Source organism: Heptranchias perlo, chromosome 6 (genome assembly GCF_035084215.1).
Source record: "Heptranchias perlo isolate sHepPer1 chromosome 6, sHepPer1.hap1, whole genome shotgun sequence".
Classification (NCBI taxonomy): Eukaryota; Metazoa; Chordata; class Chondrichthyes; order Hexanchiformes; family Hexanchidae; genus Heptranchias; species Heptranchias perlo.
This window is the reverse complement of record NC_090330.1, coordinates 34,185,973-34,205,437: the sequence shown is the minus strand read 5'-3', so window position 1 is coordinate 34,205,437 and position 19,465 is coordinate 34,185,973. Positions and strand designations below refer to the sequence as shown.

Genomic DNA, 19,465 nt, shown 5'->3' with positions numbered 1-19,465 from the left:
AATGCCACATATCACATTTCAAACTCTAAAGCAAAATAGACCTGTATATATTAGGAATGACAGTACTTTAATTGATTAAAGGAATTGTTAGATCTGTACAACACAAATTGGAATGGATAAAATGAATAACTTTAAAAATATTATTGACAGCATTTGTGTTTGGAATATTTGCACTGGTCATCACCGGGAGTGACAGCGCCATAAGCAGTAAACTGATTTTTTTTTGCCTTATGGTAGCAACAGAAAAAGTCTCTCGATTTTCCAACTGACTAGTTCAATTTTCCCTTTTTACCAGCACTGGACCTATGGAGCTAGGTCCAGGGTTTGGGATGATCAATGATGGAGGTGAAAGGACAGAAAGGCAGAAAACTGACCAACAACCCAATTTTCACTTTAGCTGTTAGTGATATGAGTTCAAGCTAGTGATATCCCTATCACATTTGCTCTGAGGATGTCTCTTTAATCATAAACAGGCTCTGAATGTTACGCTCAGCAGAATAGGACATTGTCCTTTTGCAATACATGTACAAAATACTAAACAAGCCTAATTTAAAAAAAATCTTAAGACAAAATCTGCACTAATTGAATAGTTAATCATTTTGTTTCAACTAGGGGCACAGAAAGAAATAGCAGACTGAAGTGGTAATTTTCCACTCAAAGAAAATCCACTATTGCTTGCCACAGAAAATATTGCACTCTTGTTATATATTTATGCATTGTTAGAACAGCTAAGGTTTGTCATTTCAAATACATATTAATATTAAGGGCCATTATGCATATGGTTTGAATCATATAGGGTAGAAATGATTCTTAACACGTTTGTATCAAATTCCTCTTTCCACTATTTAAATGGAGGCATTAGCAATTTTAAATATGGCTTAATTCTTTCATTAATATATTTTTAAATTTAGGATGACGATGTGTTTATAAGCTGTAACTGGACAGCGCTCTGTTACTCTGCGGTTTAAGGCCTAAAAGTTACGAGTTACAAATTTTACTTGAGTGCTTTAAGAATTTGTATGATAACATCACCAACAGCAATAATTTGCGCTCTATGTCTATTTCTATATGTCTGGTGTGTGTATTTCCATTGCATGTATTTATTTCCAGTATATTATATGGTGTATGTGTGTATTTCTAGTGCGTGTTTTTTTTCTTTTCACTATATGTATAAGAAAGAACTTGCATTTATATAAGATCTTATCATATCTCTTAGGATAGCTAATTATTATTTTGAAGTCCAAGCACTGTCTTCTCTGCTAAAGAAATTTAGCATATATCTGAGCTTACTGAGACAAATGAACTACAGTATATCTAATGAAGTAACCAAGGCTGTGCTTTTATTTGTGAATAATAAATAACAATGTCAGCAACTGCAAAAGTACTCCTCTCTCTTCTCTTCACAGAACCTTCTGGGTTTTATCTTCGATATCCAAATTCCCCATCTGCTTCCCCAGGGGTGGGAAAAGCCACAACTCCCACCTTCCCATAGTCCAGCACTCAGGGTTCTTATGCCTGATAGAGGTCTTCAAGGTTATGATAAGGTAAACTAACGCTGCTTGTCTGACATCCAGTATTGGATCAGCAGAAATATCCTCCAGCTAAATATTGGGAAGGCCGAAGCCATTATCTTCGGACCCCACCACAAACTCTATTCCCTAGCCACCAACTCCATCTCTCTCCCTGGCCATTATCTGAGGCTGCACCAGACCATTTGCAAATTTGGCGTCTTATTTGACGCTGAGCTGAGCTTCCGACCCCATATCCTCTCCATCACCAAGACCACCTACTACCACCTCCGTAATACTGCCCGACTCCACCCCTACCTCAGCTCATCTGCTGCTGAAACCCTCATTCAAACCTTTGTTATCTCTGGACTCGATTATTTCAATGCTGTCCTGGCCAGCCTCCTATTTGCACCCTCCATAAACCTCAGCTCATCCAAAACTCTGCTGCCCGTATCCTAATTCACAAAAAGTCCCACTGACCCATCGCCACTGTGTTCGCTGACCTACATTGGCTCCCGGTCCAACAATGCCTCGATTTTAAAATTCTGATCCTTGTTTTCAAATCTCTCCATGGCCTCGCCCCTCCCTATCTCTGTAACCTCCTCCAGCCCTACAAACCTCCGATATCTCTGCGTTTCTCCAATTCTGGTCTCTTGCATATCCTGGATTTTCATCACTCCACCATTGGTGGCTATGCCTTCAGCTACGTAGGCCTTAAGCTCTGGAATTCCCTCCCTAAACCTGTCTGCCCCTCTCCTCCTTTAAGATGCTCCTTAAAACCTACCTCTTTGACCAAGCTTTTGGTCAACTGTTCTAATATCTCCTGATGTGGCTTAGTGTCAAATTTTGTTTGATTACACTCCTGGGACGTTTTACTACGTTAAAGGCGCTATATAAATGTAAGTTGTTGTTGTTCCACTGGTTGGTGAGATGGTGTTGAAAGGGTACAAATTTAAGGTATTGCAAAAATAATTAAAGAGGTTAGAAAAATTTATGATAGAATGTGTAATTGTGTGCCACAAACCATTATTGAAACAGAGCCCAGAAATATTTGAGAATGGGAATTTAGACGGTTGCTTGAAAAAGAGGGATAATAATGGCTGTGGGGAGTGTGGGATTAGACTAGGTTGCTCGTGTGGGGTAAAAGCTCAGCACATCATTGGTGGACCCAATCGCCTGTTATTGTGCTGTAACGTATTTGCTATTTAACATGCACGCACCGTTGCTTTGGCATTTAGAATTCACTGGTGCCAATGAAACGCTTTCATTGCCTAGATCAAAGATGGTAGCTGTAGTTGTCACAGACACGTTGCTGACATGCGCGATTGCGTGCGCGGCTCTCGGGCCCATTCGATATCTATGGTGCGGTCGCCATCACTGAGAGAGCGGCGGGGAGGGAACATGGCCGTGGAATCCAGAGTCACCCAGGAGGAGATTAAGAAAGAGCCAGAAAAGCCGGTGGATCGAGAAAAAGTGAGTACCGTTCGCAGTGACGGCAGCGCGCTGTTTGTCCGAGGCTGCGGCGGTCGAAATTCAGTTAGGCCGTAACCCGGAATGAGGCGGCTCGAGTGAGGGACGCGTTTCAATGAGACGCCGCCGCTCCCGCTCGGTGTCCGGGTCTCGGGTCGTTTGTTTCTAATTATTTTTATGCTGCGGGCGCCCTCGGTTAAATGTGAAGCGTTTCTCGGAGGACGAACAGTGTCCGATGGGGCAGGCGACCCGGGCGGACCAGTTAGAGCCTTCAGCGGCGATGGATCCCCAATAACTAATGGGGCAACTGCATTCTTTTGGCGGCGGGAGGGGTTGTTGGTCGTTATGGTTCCCCCCTCCTTCCACCGTCTTTCTCAGCCGAATATTAGGCGATGATTTGTGTAGTGAAAACCAAACGCCCGAAGTTTAATTTTTCTTTTCGACTAAAAGTCTAGATTTTAATTGAACAATTCTCCCTTGTGATGTGAAAAAATTCGTTATTAAGGTTGTCAGCTCAAGCTGTACCTAACCCACCCTTTTTTGGGCTTGTAACTTACTTTGTATTTGTGCTCAGACACCTGTAATTGGAGTGTAAAGCAAATACCGGGTGTAAAAGTTCGAGGAAACTCGGCTGTAAGTGATTACGCATGTAATTATGCAAAGTCTGAATTTCCTTCCTCTCACACGGATTGTGTTTCAGCTCATTATAATGGCTGGGTCCCCAGGCCAAAGAACCCTAAACGTGAATTTCCTGCAATTGCACTGGTGTAAAATTAAGTCTAGAATTTTAGGTGCAGTAGGAAACGAAAGTAATTTTTCTGCTGTGTTGCTATTTTTTGTGATTTTTATTTATTTATCCATCCTCACTGAGGCCTGCACTGTGTTTTTGTTTCTTTGAGTGCATTTTTATGGTATCAGTATAAGTCACATTAAAAAGCTTCCATGATCTTAAACATGCTGTGCCTAATAGGCATGAATGACAGTTAGATGGCTTGAATCCTTAATTTTCATACTTTTAACAAAGGAATGTATGGTATGTGTCTGGAGCTTTCCTTGGACCCTGATTGTGTATTTCTACTTGTTTGTGCCCATTTTTATGTTGATGAAATATGGGTGTAAACAGATACTGGCAAATGGATGCGCACACGGGCATAATGTCAGATGTAACTTCCCGATTATGCCCCTGAGGAAATTCCACCCCTTGACTTGGCAAAAGGTCGTAAAAATACTTTTAGCTCCTCTGTTTGTTTGGGCTGAGAATACATTCATATTACAGGTGAAAAGGAACTTGTATACAGTAAATTTGTTGGATATTGAGACAGCTACATCTGCATGAAGAACCTTCTTTATCTGGATTGAACTGGCAGCCAAGCGACTGATGGGAGTAAATGAATTCCCTTTCACCTGTAATATGAATGCATTCTCAGCCCAAATGAACAGAGGAGCTAAAAGTATTTTTGCTACCTTTTGAAAAGTCCAAGGGGTGGAATTTCCTCAGGGGCATAATCGGGACATTACATCGGACATTATGTCCGTGCGTGCATCCATTTGCCAGTATCTGTTTATACCCATATTTCCCGCCAATTTCATCAACATACACCGGAACATAAAAATGGGTGCAAACAAGTAGAAATACACAAACAATCAGTGCAGAGTTCATGATGGCATGGTTTGTGAAAGGATCAGACTTGAAGGATTGTTGTCTTTTCTTCTGTGAAAGACTTGCATTTTATATAGTTCCTTTCACGACCTCCGGACATCCCAAAGTGCTTCACAGCCAACAAAGTACTTTTTGAAGTGCAGTCACTGTTGTAATGTAGGGAAACGTAACAGACAATTGCGCACAACAAGGTCCCACAAACAGTAATGAGATAAATGACCAGATAATTTAGTGATACTAGTCGAGGGATAAATGTTGGTTAGGATATCGGGAGAACTCCTCTGCTTGTCTTTTTGAATTGTGTCCTGGGATCCTTTGCGTCCACCTGAGAGCAGATGAGGCCTCAGTTTAACTTCTCATCTGAAAGATGGTACCTCCGACAGTACAGCAGTCTACTGCACTGAAGTGTCAGCCTAGATTATATGCTCAAATCTCTCACCAGGGCTTGCGCCCGTGGCTTTCTGATTCAGGCGAGAGTGTCACTACTCAGCCAGCTATGATTGGCACCCTTGTAGTTGTGTGGGAAATGCAGCTGATAGGACCTGACTTATACTGTGGCTTGTCCCCTTGTCTGCTAGGAGAGAGCTCTTGCACACATATGCAAAGCTGTGCCTTTGGTTATTTTTAATGTTATGAGGGTGTTTGCAGTAGCACTTCGTTTATCATAGCATTAAACAGACTCTGTGCTTAATTTATAAAGTTCTCAGATGTTCATTGGACCACCTCAGCAGTTTTTAAACTTGGCTTTACACTGGACAGGAATTGCACTTCACATCATGTAAAGCCCAAGCCCTGTGACATGGTCTCTTGGATTTGCTTCAAAGCACTTTGGTTGTCCGATCAGAACCTGCTTCCTGAATGGTGGTGCTACTTCTGCACCTGTGCACCCCAAACAATTTTGCATCAAACAGTATAACCTGAGACCTAAAAGAAGCTTACCTGCCATTTGAATAGGTAACTTTTTTTTAGGTCTTCCTGAATTGCATCTCAACAATGCCATGCACCAACAATGGTAAACAACATGCAGGTATATTACAAGATAGGTTTGGATGAAGGAAATCCCATTTCATCTATTTCTTCCAGTAAATCCAGCATAAACTGGTCAGTATAATAAACACAGTTGAATTTTCTAGTAAGCAGCAGCATAACACTTTTTTAAAGAGTCTCTGAGATTAGATATTAGTAAATGGAAGCTCAGAAAGAAAATTATAATAGGACTAGGAGTACTGAGACTAGCCAGTCCCAGAAAAATATTTCTAATGTTACTTTATAGCTTAGTAAGTCAGACCTTATTAATACTACAAAAATGGCTAAATTTTAACAAGGAAAAATCATTCCATCCTTCCATGGCTTCTTTGTCATACAAAATTTTGAAGCTGGGGAAAGCATGCACTAAAAGGGAATAAAAATGTTTTTAAAATTGCTGTTCTGTAAATACTTAGTTTACTTGAGTTCTAGCAATGTTCCAAATAAAAAGGATTTTTAACTGATTGATTTTCTGCAAATATACATAGGCTTTTTGGAGCCCAGTGTTTTTCCCTCTGATTATTGACGCTAAAAAAGAACCTGAAATTCTTTTTTACTCTTCACCCCGCCCAAGTGCAGTAAAGACTGATATTAATGATTGCTAATGTTCGTGGATACAAACGCACATCTTGACTTTGTAGTGCCGTGTGTTTTCTTCCAAGAAGCTCCATCTGCGAGATGAATCATGGTTTTGTGCCTATGGTACCATTATTGCCTCTTTTTTCATTTCCCTCAGGAATTCCCATTCTCAACTGTACTATTGGGGAGAGTAGGAAAGTCAGTTTAGGTTACTGTTGCCAATATCCTGGCATTGGGCTTGAATAGTGGAAGGACAAGGTGAAGAAAGGGAATTAAAAATTTTCCTGGTATGAAATATTATAAGGATAATATGAGTTATTAACCTTGGCTTAGTGATGGCACACTCTCTACTTTGAGTCATAAGGTCGTTTGTTCAAGCCTCACTGCAGATACCTGAGCACGTAATCTAGGCTGGCACTTCATAGTGAAGCGCTCCCTCGTACCACAGTCAGATTAAAATGTTAAATTGAGGCCTTGTCTGCACTCTCCAGTGACCTATACGATCCCATGGCACACTTAGACACTTAGAGGAACAGGGGAGTTCTACAGGTGTCCTGGCCAGTTATCCCTCAACCAACACCCAAAACAGTTGATCTGGTCATTTATAGCATTGCTGTTTGTGGGACCTTGCAGTGCACAAATAGGCTGCCGCATTTCCCTACATTATAACAATGACTGCACTTCAAAGGTACTTCATTGGCTGTAAAGTGCTTTTGGATGTCCTGAGGCCGTGAAAGGTGCTATACGAATGCACCATTAAAATAAATTAGATAAAGGATACTATGCTGGTTGGAAATTCTGGAAGAATATGTAGTGAAGCTGAGCAAGATTATTGTTCCTGTCCAGTGTAACTACAGCCTATTGAAAGAAGGACTAGACTCCTTAGGCCTATGACTTGAGTTAAAACTTTGCCTTGGGCAAGAGTTTGAGAGTCTATGCCCTTCTCTTTTTCTCCCCCCCCCCCCCCCCCCCCCCCAGATCCCCAAAAGCATGTAGGTGTGTACATTGCCTTGTTCCTGCACTTGAGAGCAAATCTTTTGTGATCTGCAAACACCTTTCTCCAGTTCATGTTCAATTGAACATGTCAGAATAGTGCTTGTGAGCAATGAGTTTGAAAGTGGAATTTACATGTATATTTCAAGTAGCTCTATGTTGGGGTGAACTTTGATAGATAATGGAGTTTGAATGCTGAGAATAATTTACTTTAACATAAACCAGGTAACATTTTTTGAAAATATTAATTTATCTAATAAGGTAAGTTGTTGAAAGGATAATGAGCTACTGCACTTCAAGGAGTTTCATGATTGAGGATCAAGTATGTATAAATCTTTCGGTGCATTATGCTATTTCAAGTACCTTTTTCAAGAATTTGTTAACATTACTTAAGGTCAGGGAGCTGTTTTAGAAATAGTTATATCTTCAAAATCCCCAATCTAATTTTAATTGGCAAACTCTTAATTTGTTACAAGTAATGAATTTTATTGACCTTTTTTGGTCACCTTTAGCCATGCACTGTGCAGTTGAGCTGGTGGGTAGATAACTTGCTCCTAGCCTGGCTGTCCTGCATGACCAGATGCTAGGAAGTGCATTAGAATGATAAGGGAATAACATTTGCACTTGTTTTCCTTCTTGAGGGGAAAAAGGCCTGGTTGACAGCTGCCTACTATGGCATGGTTGAGATCATGCAGGGAAAACACAAGTGAATCCAGTGTGTTAAAACTGTTGAAGGTATTTACATGTGTGTATACACATACATACATGCACACAATGTTGGTCTCCTGGCCTAAGCAAACCTTTACATAGATTTTGCAGCTTAATCTTACCCATGATGTCACGTATTGGAAAAGTCATAAAGTGGGTGCATTATAGTTTCAGAAACCTGCGGTGTCTGTGGTACATTTTTATATTAATACGTGACGTTAGCTTTCAACATGGAGAGAAGATACTGTTTGATTTACTTAAACTATGCTTTAAAAAAACATGTGTGATGAGGGACATCTTAGAGACTTATTTGAGTAAAGTAGAACTACATTTTCTGGAGCCCTGCTCAACTTTTTCCAGACTCTACCATGAAAACAATACCCTGAAATCTTTTAATAATTTGTGACTGCTACCAATTCTTGGTTCTGAATTTTGTACCTCTGCTCCTGTTTGACACTGGTACCAAAATCCTTATAGAAAATTTGTGTTTAGGATTTAATTTTAACTTTCCAAATAGTTTACATTTCACAATTGAAAAAACAAAAGAATTATGCAATTTACCCTGCTTTAGAAAAATGTTAAGTTGATTTGGTAACTTGATTTTATTTTTTTTCCTATTTTGAGTTGTTTGTATTTTCTGTTTAAACTTTTAGACCTGCCCTCTTCTGTTGAGAGTATTCACAACTAACAATGGAAGACATCACAGAATGGATGATTTTGCTAGAGGGAATGTCCCATCTAGTGAGCTTCAGATCTACACTTGGTAAGTATTATACTTCAATTTAAGCACATCAGTTGTAAAACTTGGTTCAGACAGTTATACAAGTTTCATACCTTATGACCGTTGAGTTGCTATCTGAATTTGGTGTCTATAGACTCTGGAACAGTTCCTACAGATTGGTGGGTGGCAAATGTAACCCCACTATTTAAAAAAGGAGGTAGAGAAAAAACAGGGAATTACAGACCAGTGAGCCTAACGTCAGTAGTGAGGGGAAAATGCTAGAGTCTATTATAGAAGATGTGATAACAGAACACTTGGAAGGTATTAATGGGATTGGACAAAGTCAGCATGGGTTTATGAAAGGGAAATCATGCTTAACAAATCTACTGGAATTTTTTGAGGATGTAACTAGTAGAATAGATAGGGGCAAACCAGTGGATGTGGTGTACTTGGATTTTCAGAAGGCTTTTGATAAGGTCCCACACGAGGTTAGTGTGCAAAATTAAAGCACGTGAAATTGGGGGCAATATACTGGCAAGGATTGAGAATTGGTTGACAGACAGGAAACAGAGTAGGAATAAACGGGTCTTTTTCCGGGTGGCAGGCAGTGACTAGTGGGGTACCGCAGGGATCAGTGGTTGGGCCCCAGCTATTCACAATATATATCAATGATTTGGATGATGGAACGGAATGTAACATTTCCAAGTTTGCAGATGACACAAAGCTGGGGTGGAATGTGAGCTGTGAGGAGGATGCAAAGAGGCTCCAATGTGATTTAGACCAGTTGGGTGAGTGGGCAAGAACATGGCAGATGCAGTATAATGTGGATAAATGTGAGGTTATCCACTTTGGTTGTAAAAACAGAGACATTATCTGAATGGTGATAGATTGGGAAAAGGGAAGGTGCAACGAGACATGGGTGTCCTTGTATACCAGTCGCTGAAAGCGAGCATTCAGGTGCAGCAAGCAGTTGGGAAGGCGAATGGTGTGTTGGCGTTCATTGCAAAAGGATTTGAGTACAGGAACAGGGATGTTTTACTGCAGTTATACAAGGCCTTGGTGAGACCACATCTGGAGTATTGTGCAGTTTTGGTCTCCTTATCTGAGGAAGGAGGTCCTTGCTATGGAGGGAGTGCAACGAAGGTTTACCAGACTGATTCCTGGGATGGCAGGACTGACTTATGAGGAGAGATTGGGTCGACTAGGCCTACATTCTCTAGAGTTTAGAAGAATGAGAGGTGATCTCATCGAAACATATAAAATTCTAACAGGCCTAGACAGTCTAGTTGCAGGGAGGATGTTCCCAATGGATGGGGAGTCCAGAACCAGGGGTCGTAGTCTCAGGATATGGGGTATGCCGTTTAGAACCGAAATGAGGAGAAATTTCTTCACTCGGTGGTGAACCTGTGGAATTCTCTACCACAGAAGGCTGTGGAGGCCAAGTCATTAGATGTATTCAAGAAGGAGGTAGATATATTTCTTAATGCTAAAGGGATCAAGGGGTATGGGGGAAAAGCAGGAACAGGGTACTGAGTTAGACGATCAGCCATGATCGTTTTGAATGGAGGAGCAGGCCCAAAGGGCCGAATGGCCTACTGTTGCTCCTATTTTCTATGTTTCTAACTACTAATCTACTGGGTCATTAAAACACACTGTCACATGGTTTGGAAGGCAATTATTTTTCTGTTGGGTTTCATTTCCAAGGTTTGTCTGATTAAACAGTCAACTCATTACTTTTACATAGAATGTGCAGCACAGAAACAGGCCATTCGGCCCAATAGATCTATGCTGTTGTTTATGCTCCACGCGAGCCTCCTCCCACCCTTCCTCTAACCATATCAACATATTCCTTTCTCCCTCGTGTTTATCTCACTTCCCCTTAAATGTATCTATGCTAGTCGCCTTAACTACTCCGTGTGGTAGCAAGTTCCACATTCTAACCATTTTCTGGGAAGTTTCTCCTGAATTCCCTATTGGATTTATTAGTGACTATCTTGTTGATAGTCGTTCAAAATCATGAACGGTTTTAATAGAGTAAATAAGGAGAAACTGTTTCCAGTGGAAGGGTCGGTTACCTGAGGACACAGAATTAAGATGATCGGCAAAAGAGCCAGAGATGACATAAGGAAACATTTTTTGGGCAGCAAGTTGTAATGATCTGGAATGCAGTGGCTGAAAGGGTGGTGGAAGCAGATTCAATCGTAACTTTCAAAAGGGAATTGGATAAGTACTTGAAGGGGAAAAAAGTTGCAGGGCTATGAGGAAAAAGCAGGGGAATAGGACTAATTGGATAGCTCTTTCAAAGAGCTGACACAGGCACGATGGGCCGAATGGTATCCCCGCAAGTGGAAACATCTTCTCTGCATCCACCCTATGAAATCGTTTCATAATTTTAAAGACCTCTATCAGGCCACCCCTCAGTCTTTTTTCTAAAGAAGAGCCCCAGCCCGTTCAATCTTTCTTGATGGGTATATCCCCTCAGTTCTGGTATCATACTAGTAAATCTCTTTTGCACCTTCTCCAGTGCCTCTATATCCTTTTTATAATATGGAGACCAGAACTGTTCAGTGCTCAGTGTGGTCGAACCGAGGTTCGACACAAGTTTAACATAACTTCCCTGCTTTTCAATTCTATCCCTCTAGAAATGAACCCCAGTGCTTTGTTTGCTTTTTTTAATGGCCTTATTAACCTGTGTCGCTAGTTTTAGTGATTTGTATATCTGTACCCCCCGCCCCGATCCCTCTGCTCCTCTACACTGTTTAGACTCTTATTTTCCTAGGAATATGTGGCTTCCTTATTCTTCCTACCAAAATGTACTACCTCACACTTATCTATATTGAAATTCATTTGTCAATTACTTGGTTAAGCAAAGTCAGCAAGGGAGTTGTAATAAACACCCAACAAATTCTAGTACCAGAACATCTTTATTAAATTTCCTGTCTGTCATTTATGTTGAGTCTTTTGTCTACGTCGTGGCTGTCAAGCCGTTGTTCACTTCTACATTGGTTAAGTGTTTGAGTTTTTCTCTTCTAAAAGTTCTTTGACAAATATTGAAAATATAGCAAAAATCATATTACACAAAACCTTTTACCAATTTCAATTATCTCCCTGGTTACATTCCACTCAAATTTTGCAAAACACTTGTACCCAATTACATTTCAACAAAAATACTTCAGTGATGCTGCCACCATGACAGTTGCCTACTCACTCCACTGTATACCCTGAATAGTAACATTTATGACATAATAAACGAGTTCAGAACAAAAATCACTAACAATTTCCCATCTTCCAACTTCTCCAACCTCATTGTTTGTTCAGATAGTTTGAACTCTAATGTTGCTAATGATTTCTCATTTGTCTATTTAATAGAGGCATACAATGTAAAAATCCATAATCAAACACTATCCTATTGCTAACTTTTTTGTGTTGCATGAAATACTCCCTGCTGAGTAGTCTCCTTTGTGGTGAAAACAAAAGAGGTGATAAATCAACTTGGGAGAAGATTTGCTCTGTTTTGCTATTTGTAAATTATTCGAAAAGCAATTCTTTTCTCTCCCTCCCCCACCCATGTTAAGCTAAGCTACATCCCAAAGTCAGTGTACATGAACACGTATAATTATACTTGTATTGACTTTTGTATTTCAGGATGGATGCTACACTGAAGGAGCTAACTAGCTTAGTAAAGGAAGTCTATCCAGAGGCCCGAAAGAAAGGAACACACTTCAGCTTTGCAATTGTGTATCCAGATCCCAAACGACCTGGTTACAGGTTAGTACAAGAGAGTCCAAACTTCTTGTACACCATAGTTACTTGGGGGCCACATACAAAGTTTAAATCATGATGTGGAGATGCCGGTGATGGACTGGGGTTGACAATTGTAAACAATTTTTCAACACCAAGTTATAGTCCAGCAATTTTATTTTAAATTCACAAGCTTTCGGAGGCTACCTCCTTCGTCAGGTGAACGATATAGCGGTGAACGGTGGATCATATAAAGCACTATCAGGTCCTGCTCTCCTCTGCCAAAACTTCAATCTTCCAGGATCATCCTGGAATGCAAAGATAACCCCGGCTTCTCTTCACTACAAACCGTCTTCTTAAACTCCTTTCCCCAGCCCCCTCCACCCTCACCTCCAACGAAAAGAGCAAGGAGCTCATGGACTTCCCTAAGATTGAGACCATCGTTCAGCTGCTTCTACCGTTTCCCTCCCTTCCCTTAGCCCACCAAGCCAAACTTCCCCTAAGGTTCCCCCCTCCCACCCCTGTGCTAATCACTTACTCATAACCTCTAGTTTCTCTCCTATCTCCCCATGTGCCCTCTTCGAGCTCATCTGAACCACGCGACCCACCTTCTGCTCCCTCGACCCTATTCCCACCAAACTGCTGACCATCCAACTTCTCTTCCTGGCCCCCATCTCAGCTGATATTGTTAACTGTTCCCTCTCCTCAGATACTGTCCCCCTCCCCTTCAAATCTGTCGTCATCACCCCCTCCAAAAAAAAAACTACCCATGATCCCTCTGTACTCGCAAACTACCGCCCCATCTCCAAGCTCGCTTTCCCCTCAAGTCCTTGAACATGTTGTCACCTCCCAAATCTGTGCCCATCTTTCCCGCAACTCCATGTTTGAATCCCTCCAATCAGGTTTCCGCCCCTGCCACAGTACTGAAATGGCCCTTATCAAAGTCACAAATGACATCCTATGTGACTGTGGCCATGGTAAACTATCCCTCCTCATCCTTCTCAGCTTGTCTGCAGCCTTCGACACGGTTGACCACACCATCCACCTCCAATGCCTCTCCTCCCTCGTCCAGCTGGGACCATCGTCTGGTTCCATTATTGTCTATCCAGTCATAGCCAGAGAATCACCTGCGATGACTTCTCTTCCCGCTCCTGCGCCATTGCTTCTGGAGTCCTCCAAGGATCTATCCTTGGCCCCCTCCTAATTTTCATCTATATGTTGCCCCTTGGCGACATCAGATTCCACATGTACACTGATGACACCAGCTCTACCTCACCACTGTCTCATTTGTCACACTGCTTGTCCGACATCTAGTACTGGATGAACAAAAATTTCCTCCAACTAAATACTGGGAAGACTGAAGCCATTGTCTTTGGCCCCCACCACAAACTTCATTCCCTAGCCTCTGATTCTATCCCTCTTCCTGGCCACTGTCTAAGGCTGAACCAGACTGTTCGCAACCATGGTGTCCTGTTTGACCCTGAGATGAGCTTCCGACCACATATCCACACCATAACCAAGACTGCCTACTTCCACCTCCATCACATGGCGCGTCTCTACCCCTGCCTCAGCTTATCTGCTGCTCATCCATGCTTTTGTTACCTCTAGACTGGACTATTCCAACGCTCTCTTGGCCGGTCTCCGATCTTCCACCCTCCATAAACTTGAGTTCATCGCAAAACTCTGCTGCCCGTATCCTAAGTCACACCAAGTCCTGTTCTCCCATCACCCTCGTGCTCGCTGACCTACATTGGCTCCCGGCCCAGGAACATCTCGATTTTTAAAATTCTCATCCTTGTTTTCAAATCCCTCCATGGCCTCGCCCCTCCTTATCTCTGTAACCTCTTACAACCCTGAGATCTCTGCGTTCCTCCAATTCTTGCCTCTTGCGCATCCCCGATTTTAATCATTCCACCATTGGCGGCCGTACCTTCAGTTGTCTCGGCCCTAAGCCTTTGAATTCCTTCCCTGAATCCCTCTGCCTCTCCTCCTTTTAGAACGCTCCTTTAAAACCTACTTCCACCTGTCCTAATATCTCTGTGGCTTGGTGTCAAATTTTGTTTAATAACACTCAGGTGAAGTGCCTTGGGACATTTTACTACGTTGAAGCTGCTATATAAATGTATGTTGTTGCATATCTCAAATTGTGAATAATGGATGTTGGAGTTCTGATTTTGGGTTTATCCATCACTTAGGTAATAGTACTCAACACCCATTTTCAAGCAAACAAAATTCATTCAAATCAGAAAATAAAAACTAGTTGATCTCCTGTAACATCAAAACCAAGTGCAGTCTTCAAGTCGAGCAGGATTAGGGGGTAGAGGAATAATTGGACCAAGATAGGGAGAGGGAGGAGAAAGGGGAAAGATGGCTGGGGTTGGGGGTAGACGGCAACCATCTCAGGAAAGGGGTGTGCACTGCAAGGCTGGACATCTAACCTGTGGGGGTTAACTAAAACTTTACATTTTTAAAATTTCCAACAATTAAAACCTGAAGGAATGAGACTCCACAGTTGTAGCTAATTTTCAGTTTGAGAGGCTGTTTGACAGTAATTAACACTTGTGTTGTTAAAAGGGAACTTACTTGAAATGACAAGACTTAACTTTTTGTGGTGAGTTTAGTTTGTATCTACTGTGCAGATACAGCAACTTACACCATTCAATGCATTTCATTGGTAAGGCAGACAGCGAGAGGTTGTTTTCATGTAGCTACTGGCGGAGTGGCACAACTCTGACAGCAACTTTTGGATATTGCGTTTAACCATGCATCTGGCCCTCGCCTGATATTGCTGTACATTTGTGCATAAATAATGGCAAGTGCCATTAGCCTCACTGTTATTTTGAGAGCAAAATCTGGCCCATTAGTAACATTATGGAACTTTGTAAGGAATCTTACAACACCTGGTTATAGTCCAACAATTTTATTTTAAAATCACAAGCTTTCGGAGATTGTCCTCTTCGTCAGGTGAGTAGTGAATGAGAGCTTCTCAAATCGCATATCTTATATTAGGCTGGGACACCATCACACCAATCAAAAGGTGTCGTTGGTGTTCAGACAGGTTGGCCATGGAAAACAGAAGGTCCCAGTATACTGAATACACATTGTGTCAAATTACACACAGAGAGAAAGAGACCCAAAAGGCAGAGAGAGAATATTAAAAACAGATACCTTTTTTTCCCCTTGCTGGTGGGGTTACGTGTAGCGTGACATGAACCCAGGATCCCGGTTGAGGCCGTCCTCATGGGTGCGGAACTTGGCTATCAATTTCTGCTCGACGATTTTGCGTTGTCGTGTGTCTCGAAGGCCGCCTTGGAGAACGCTTACCCAAAGATCGGTGGCTGAATGTCCTTGACTGCTGAAGTGTTCCCGACTGGGAGGGAACCCTCCTGTCTGGCGATTCTCTCTGTCTGTGTAATTTGACAGTGTATTCAGTATACTGGGACCTTCTGTTTTCCGTGGCTAACCTGTATGAACACCAACGACACCTTTTGATTGGTGTGATGGTGTCCCAGCCTAATATAAGATATGCGATTTGAGAAGCTCTCATTCACTACTCACCTGACGAAGGGGACAATCTCCGAAAGCTTGTGATTTTAAAATAAAATTGTTGGACTATAACCTGGTGTTGTAAGATTCCTTACATTTGTCCACCCCAGTCCATCACCGGCATCTCCACATCATTATGGAACTTTGATATTTTCATAAGGCTAAAAATTCACCAGCTACTCTCCTTCAGTTAGCTGTCTGACAAAGAAAGGAGTTTGAGAATGCAAATTGGTGCAGAGGCATTTGGTGCCGAAGCCTAGAGCAGGGACACTCAACCTATGCCTTTTTAATGAAGAATTGCAGAGTCATGGAAAGGTGTGTGTGTGTCAGATAAAACAACTTGGATCAGCAGATAAATCAAATTGTTCCATTTCATTATTCATGCGCTATGAAGTTTGCTTTAAGTTGGTTTCTATTAACTGCATGTTATGGGTTCTCTGTGGTTGAAAATGTAATCTTTAATTTTTAACCACCTCCCCATGACATTCAACGGCATTACCATCGCCGAATCCCTCACCATCAACATCCTGGGGGTCACCGTTGTCCAGAAACTTAACTGAACCAGCCATATAAATACTGTGGCTAAAAGAGCAGGTCAGAGGCTGGGTATTCTGCGGTGAGTGACTCACCTCCTGACTCCCCTAAGCCTTTCCACCATCTACAAGGCACAAGGCAGGAGTGTGATGGAATACTCTCTTGCCTGGATGAGTGCAGCTCCAACAACACTCAAGAAGCTCGACATCGTTCAGGACACCCTAAACACCACGTTCTCCACCCTAAACATTCACTCCTTTCACCACCGGCGCACTGTGGCTGCAGTGTGTACCATCCACAGGATGCACTGCAGCAACTCTCCAAGGCTTCTTCGACAGTACCTCCCAAACCTGTGGCCTCTACCACCTAGAAGGACAAGAGCAGCAGGCACATGGGAACAACACCACCGTCGCTGGATCAAAATCCTGGAACTCCCTTCCTAACAGCACTGTGGGAGAATCTTCACCACATGGACTGCAGCGGTTCAAGAAGGCGGCTTACCACCACCTTCTCGAGGGCAATTAGGGATGGGCAATAAATGCTGGCCTTACCAGCGACGCCCATATCCCATGAACAAATTTTTTTTTAAATTGCTTCTATTGAAGTGCATGTATTCAAAATTTTGAATAATGCACTTCACTAAATTAAAACAAAATGATTGAGATTTGTGATGTGGTTCTGTCCTACTCCTATAAGAGTATCTGAACCAGGTGGTGGCAAGTTACAATTTCTGCTACTTTTGGTTGCTTATGCCTGCATTAATTTCTATGGACGTATGGGGACTGTGCAGCGGTATGAGATATGATTGGACAGACTGGGGCTCTTGAATCTTGATGAGAATCTCTCTAATGTATGAAATACTTAACGGAAATATAGTTGAGGTCAGGACAATTGGCTCACCTTAAGAAGCAGCAAGATGCTGCAATAGAAAGATGGTAGGGTTTGACATTCTGGAAGGGTGAAATGAGCTTTTTGTCTAAACCAATATGTTCTCAATGATTTATATGTCTGTCTGTCGGCATTATAGAAATGCAAATTGTTTATATAGATAATCAAGATAACAAATATATCTATGATTTGTAATCTAGAAGGGCAAATATAAGGACCTGAATAATGCACAAATTGCAAAGACTAAATTTTCTGGAAAGAGGTTGATGTGTGAACTTGTATATAATATATTAACAAGCTCCATTGTGGTTTTAAGTGGATGATTACAGCAGGGCACAACTGGTTAGAGATGAAAATGAAAAGGGTTTGATTAAAATACTCATTCTATTACAAATCATTTTAAAAAAAAAAGCCCAGTGTAGTCCTAATAGGTGTTAGATTTTACTAGAGAAAATTGCTTCTAGATAACTTTAATTTATGCTTTGTTTCTGTTACAACAGAGTAAAAGAAATCGGTACCACTGTTTCAGGAAGGAAAGGACCAGATGACTCCATGACATTACAATCACAAAAATTTCAGATTGGGGACTACCTGGACATTGCAATAACACCACCTAGTCGAGCACCGCCCCCTCCTGGACGCATGAGACCATATTAATGCTCTTTCCCCACCCTCCTTGATAAAACCTCGCACAACTAGGTTTTTTTTTGTGTGGAACATATGGACAGCTGTGGCTGATTGTTAGTGGCCCTGCTACTGTCCAACCAAGAAAGTTACATAAACCTAGTGTAGCATGTTCCATTGTATTTTCTTCTTAAACAAGGTGCATTTTTGAGAATTAACTGAATTTTAACAGAATGCAGATTTGGGGTAGCATCTGTGCATTTTACCTCCATAGTTTTGGATTTTGATTAGTCATTTGTTTGAAATTTTTTAATAAAACTGTGCCTTCATGAAATTGTTTTTATTTCTAAAATTTAAGTGCAGCAATTGTATCATGTTTTAAAAAACACTCATGGAATTCTGGAAAATTTAACACAACCTGAATAGATTAAAATTACACCACAATTGAGATTATATTACGGGTCATGATCCTCTTCCCTGCGTCTAATTATGCTTTGTTTTTAAAAAAATAATTCTCCTCACTAACCTGGAAAGTTGGCTATAAAAACTTCTAAGGGGGTAATGTTCAAATATTGTAAGGAGGATACATAAGACTTAGTTATTCACTCACTCAAAGCCAGACTGTTGCAAGGGAGGACAAGAGAAAGGTGGCTATATTTTTTTTTCCTGTTTTGCAATATTTTTTAAAAATCTATTAAAAGGATGCCCTAAATATGTATCACTATTAACAATATCGGACACTTGTTTTACAATTTCTTTGGCCAAAAATCCAGCTTAAAGACAGCAGCAATACCTTGTTTTTGTAATTTGTGTAGATATCATCAGTTTTTTTTAAAACTAGCTTCTATAGTTGCTTTCATCATCTCTCAAGCTCAAAATGTTGAATAGAGTTCAAATAGACATTTTTTCCAGATTAGTGAGGACAATTAGGATGGCGTTATACCTTTTGTGACAGAGAGCTCATGTATCCTGCACACTATATGTATCATCTGGAAATATTTTTCCCACTACTGGTGTGAGATACTTTTAAGCATGCCTGGTCAGGAAGTAATTTCATTTTTCTTACATATTCAGCCTTTACAGGTTTCATACAAAAATGGATAAAATCACAATACAAACACTGGTTAAAAATCCCATTAAAAAAAATTTTAACTTGTGCAGTTGCCTTAACTTAGTGGAAACAATTGTCCACTAGGTGGGATCCCATCCACAAAAATCTCATAATAAAAACAGAATTTAGCTTAGTGTTGTAATTATCCACTAGTCCTAAGAATCATTGCTTGGCTTCATGCATTGCTCAAAATATCAGTTTTTGTAACAGCCAGCTTCAGTCCGTTTACCTCTTCCTGAAGCAGGGTGCAAGAACCAGATTAGTGGGAGATGATTTTTGAAAATGCACAGAACCACCAGTCAAATGGGGTTATTGAGCTCAAAAGCAACAGCCAAACACTCGGCACTGGTTCTTGC

The 19,465-nt window shown here is 41.2% G+C and overlaps 1 protein-coding gene across 1 annotated transcript; it reads left to right on the top strand.

The window, feature by feature from the left end:
* Window positions 1-2,824: 2,824 nt before the first annotated feature.
* Window positions 2,825-18,332, top strand: sap18 (Sin3A-associated protein). Its single transcript, XM_067986074.1, has 4 exons — window positions 2,825-2,981; window positions 8,598-8,707; window positions 12,311-12,433; window positions 17,875-18,332. Exons 1-4 carry the CDS (start codon window positions 2,826-2,828, stop codon window positions 18,029-18,031), a joined length of 546 nt encoding a protein of 181 aa, XP_067842175.1. The 5' UTR covers window position 2,825; the 3' UTR covers window positions 18,032-18,332.
* Window positions 18,333-19,465: the final 1,133 nt, after the last annotated feature.

Coding starts and splice junctions, on each gene's coding strand:
- sap18 (XM_067986074.1), top strand. CDS start 2,826: ATGCGCGATTGCGTGCGCGGCTCTCGGGCCCATTCGATATCTATGGTG. Junction 2,982..8,597: donor AGCCGGTGGATCGAGAAAAA/GTGAGTACCGTT, acceptor TTAAACTTTTAG/ACCTGCCCTCTTCTGTTGAG. Junction 8,708..12,310: donor GAGCTTCAGATCTACACTTG/GTAAGTATTATA, acceptor TTTGTATTTCAG/GATGGATGCTACACTGAAGG.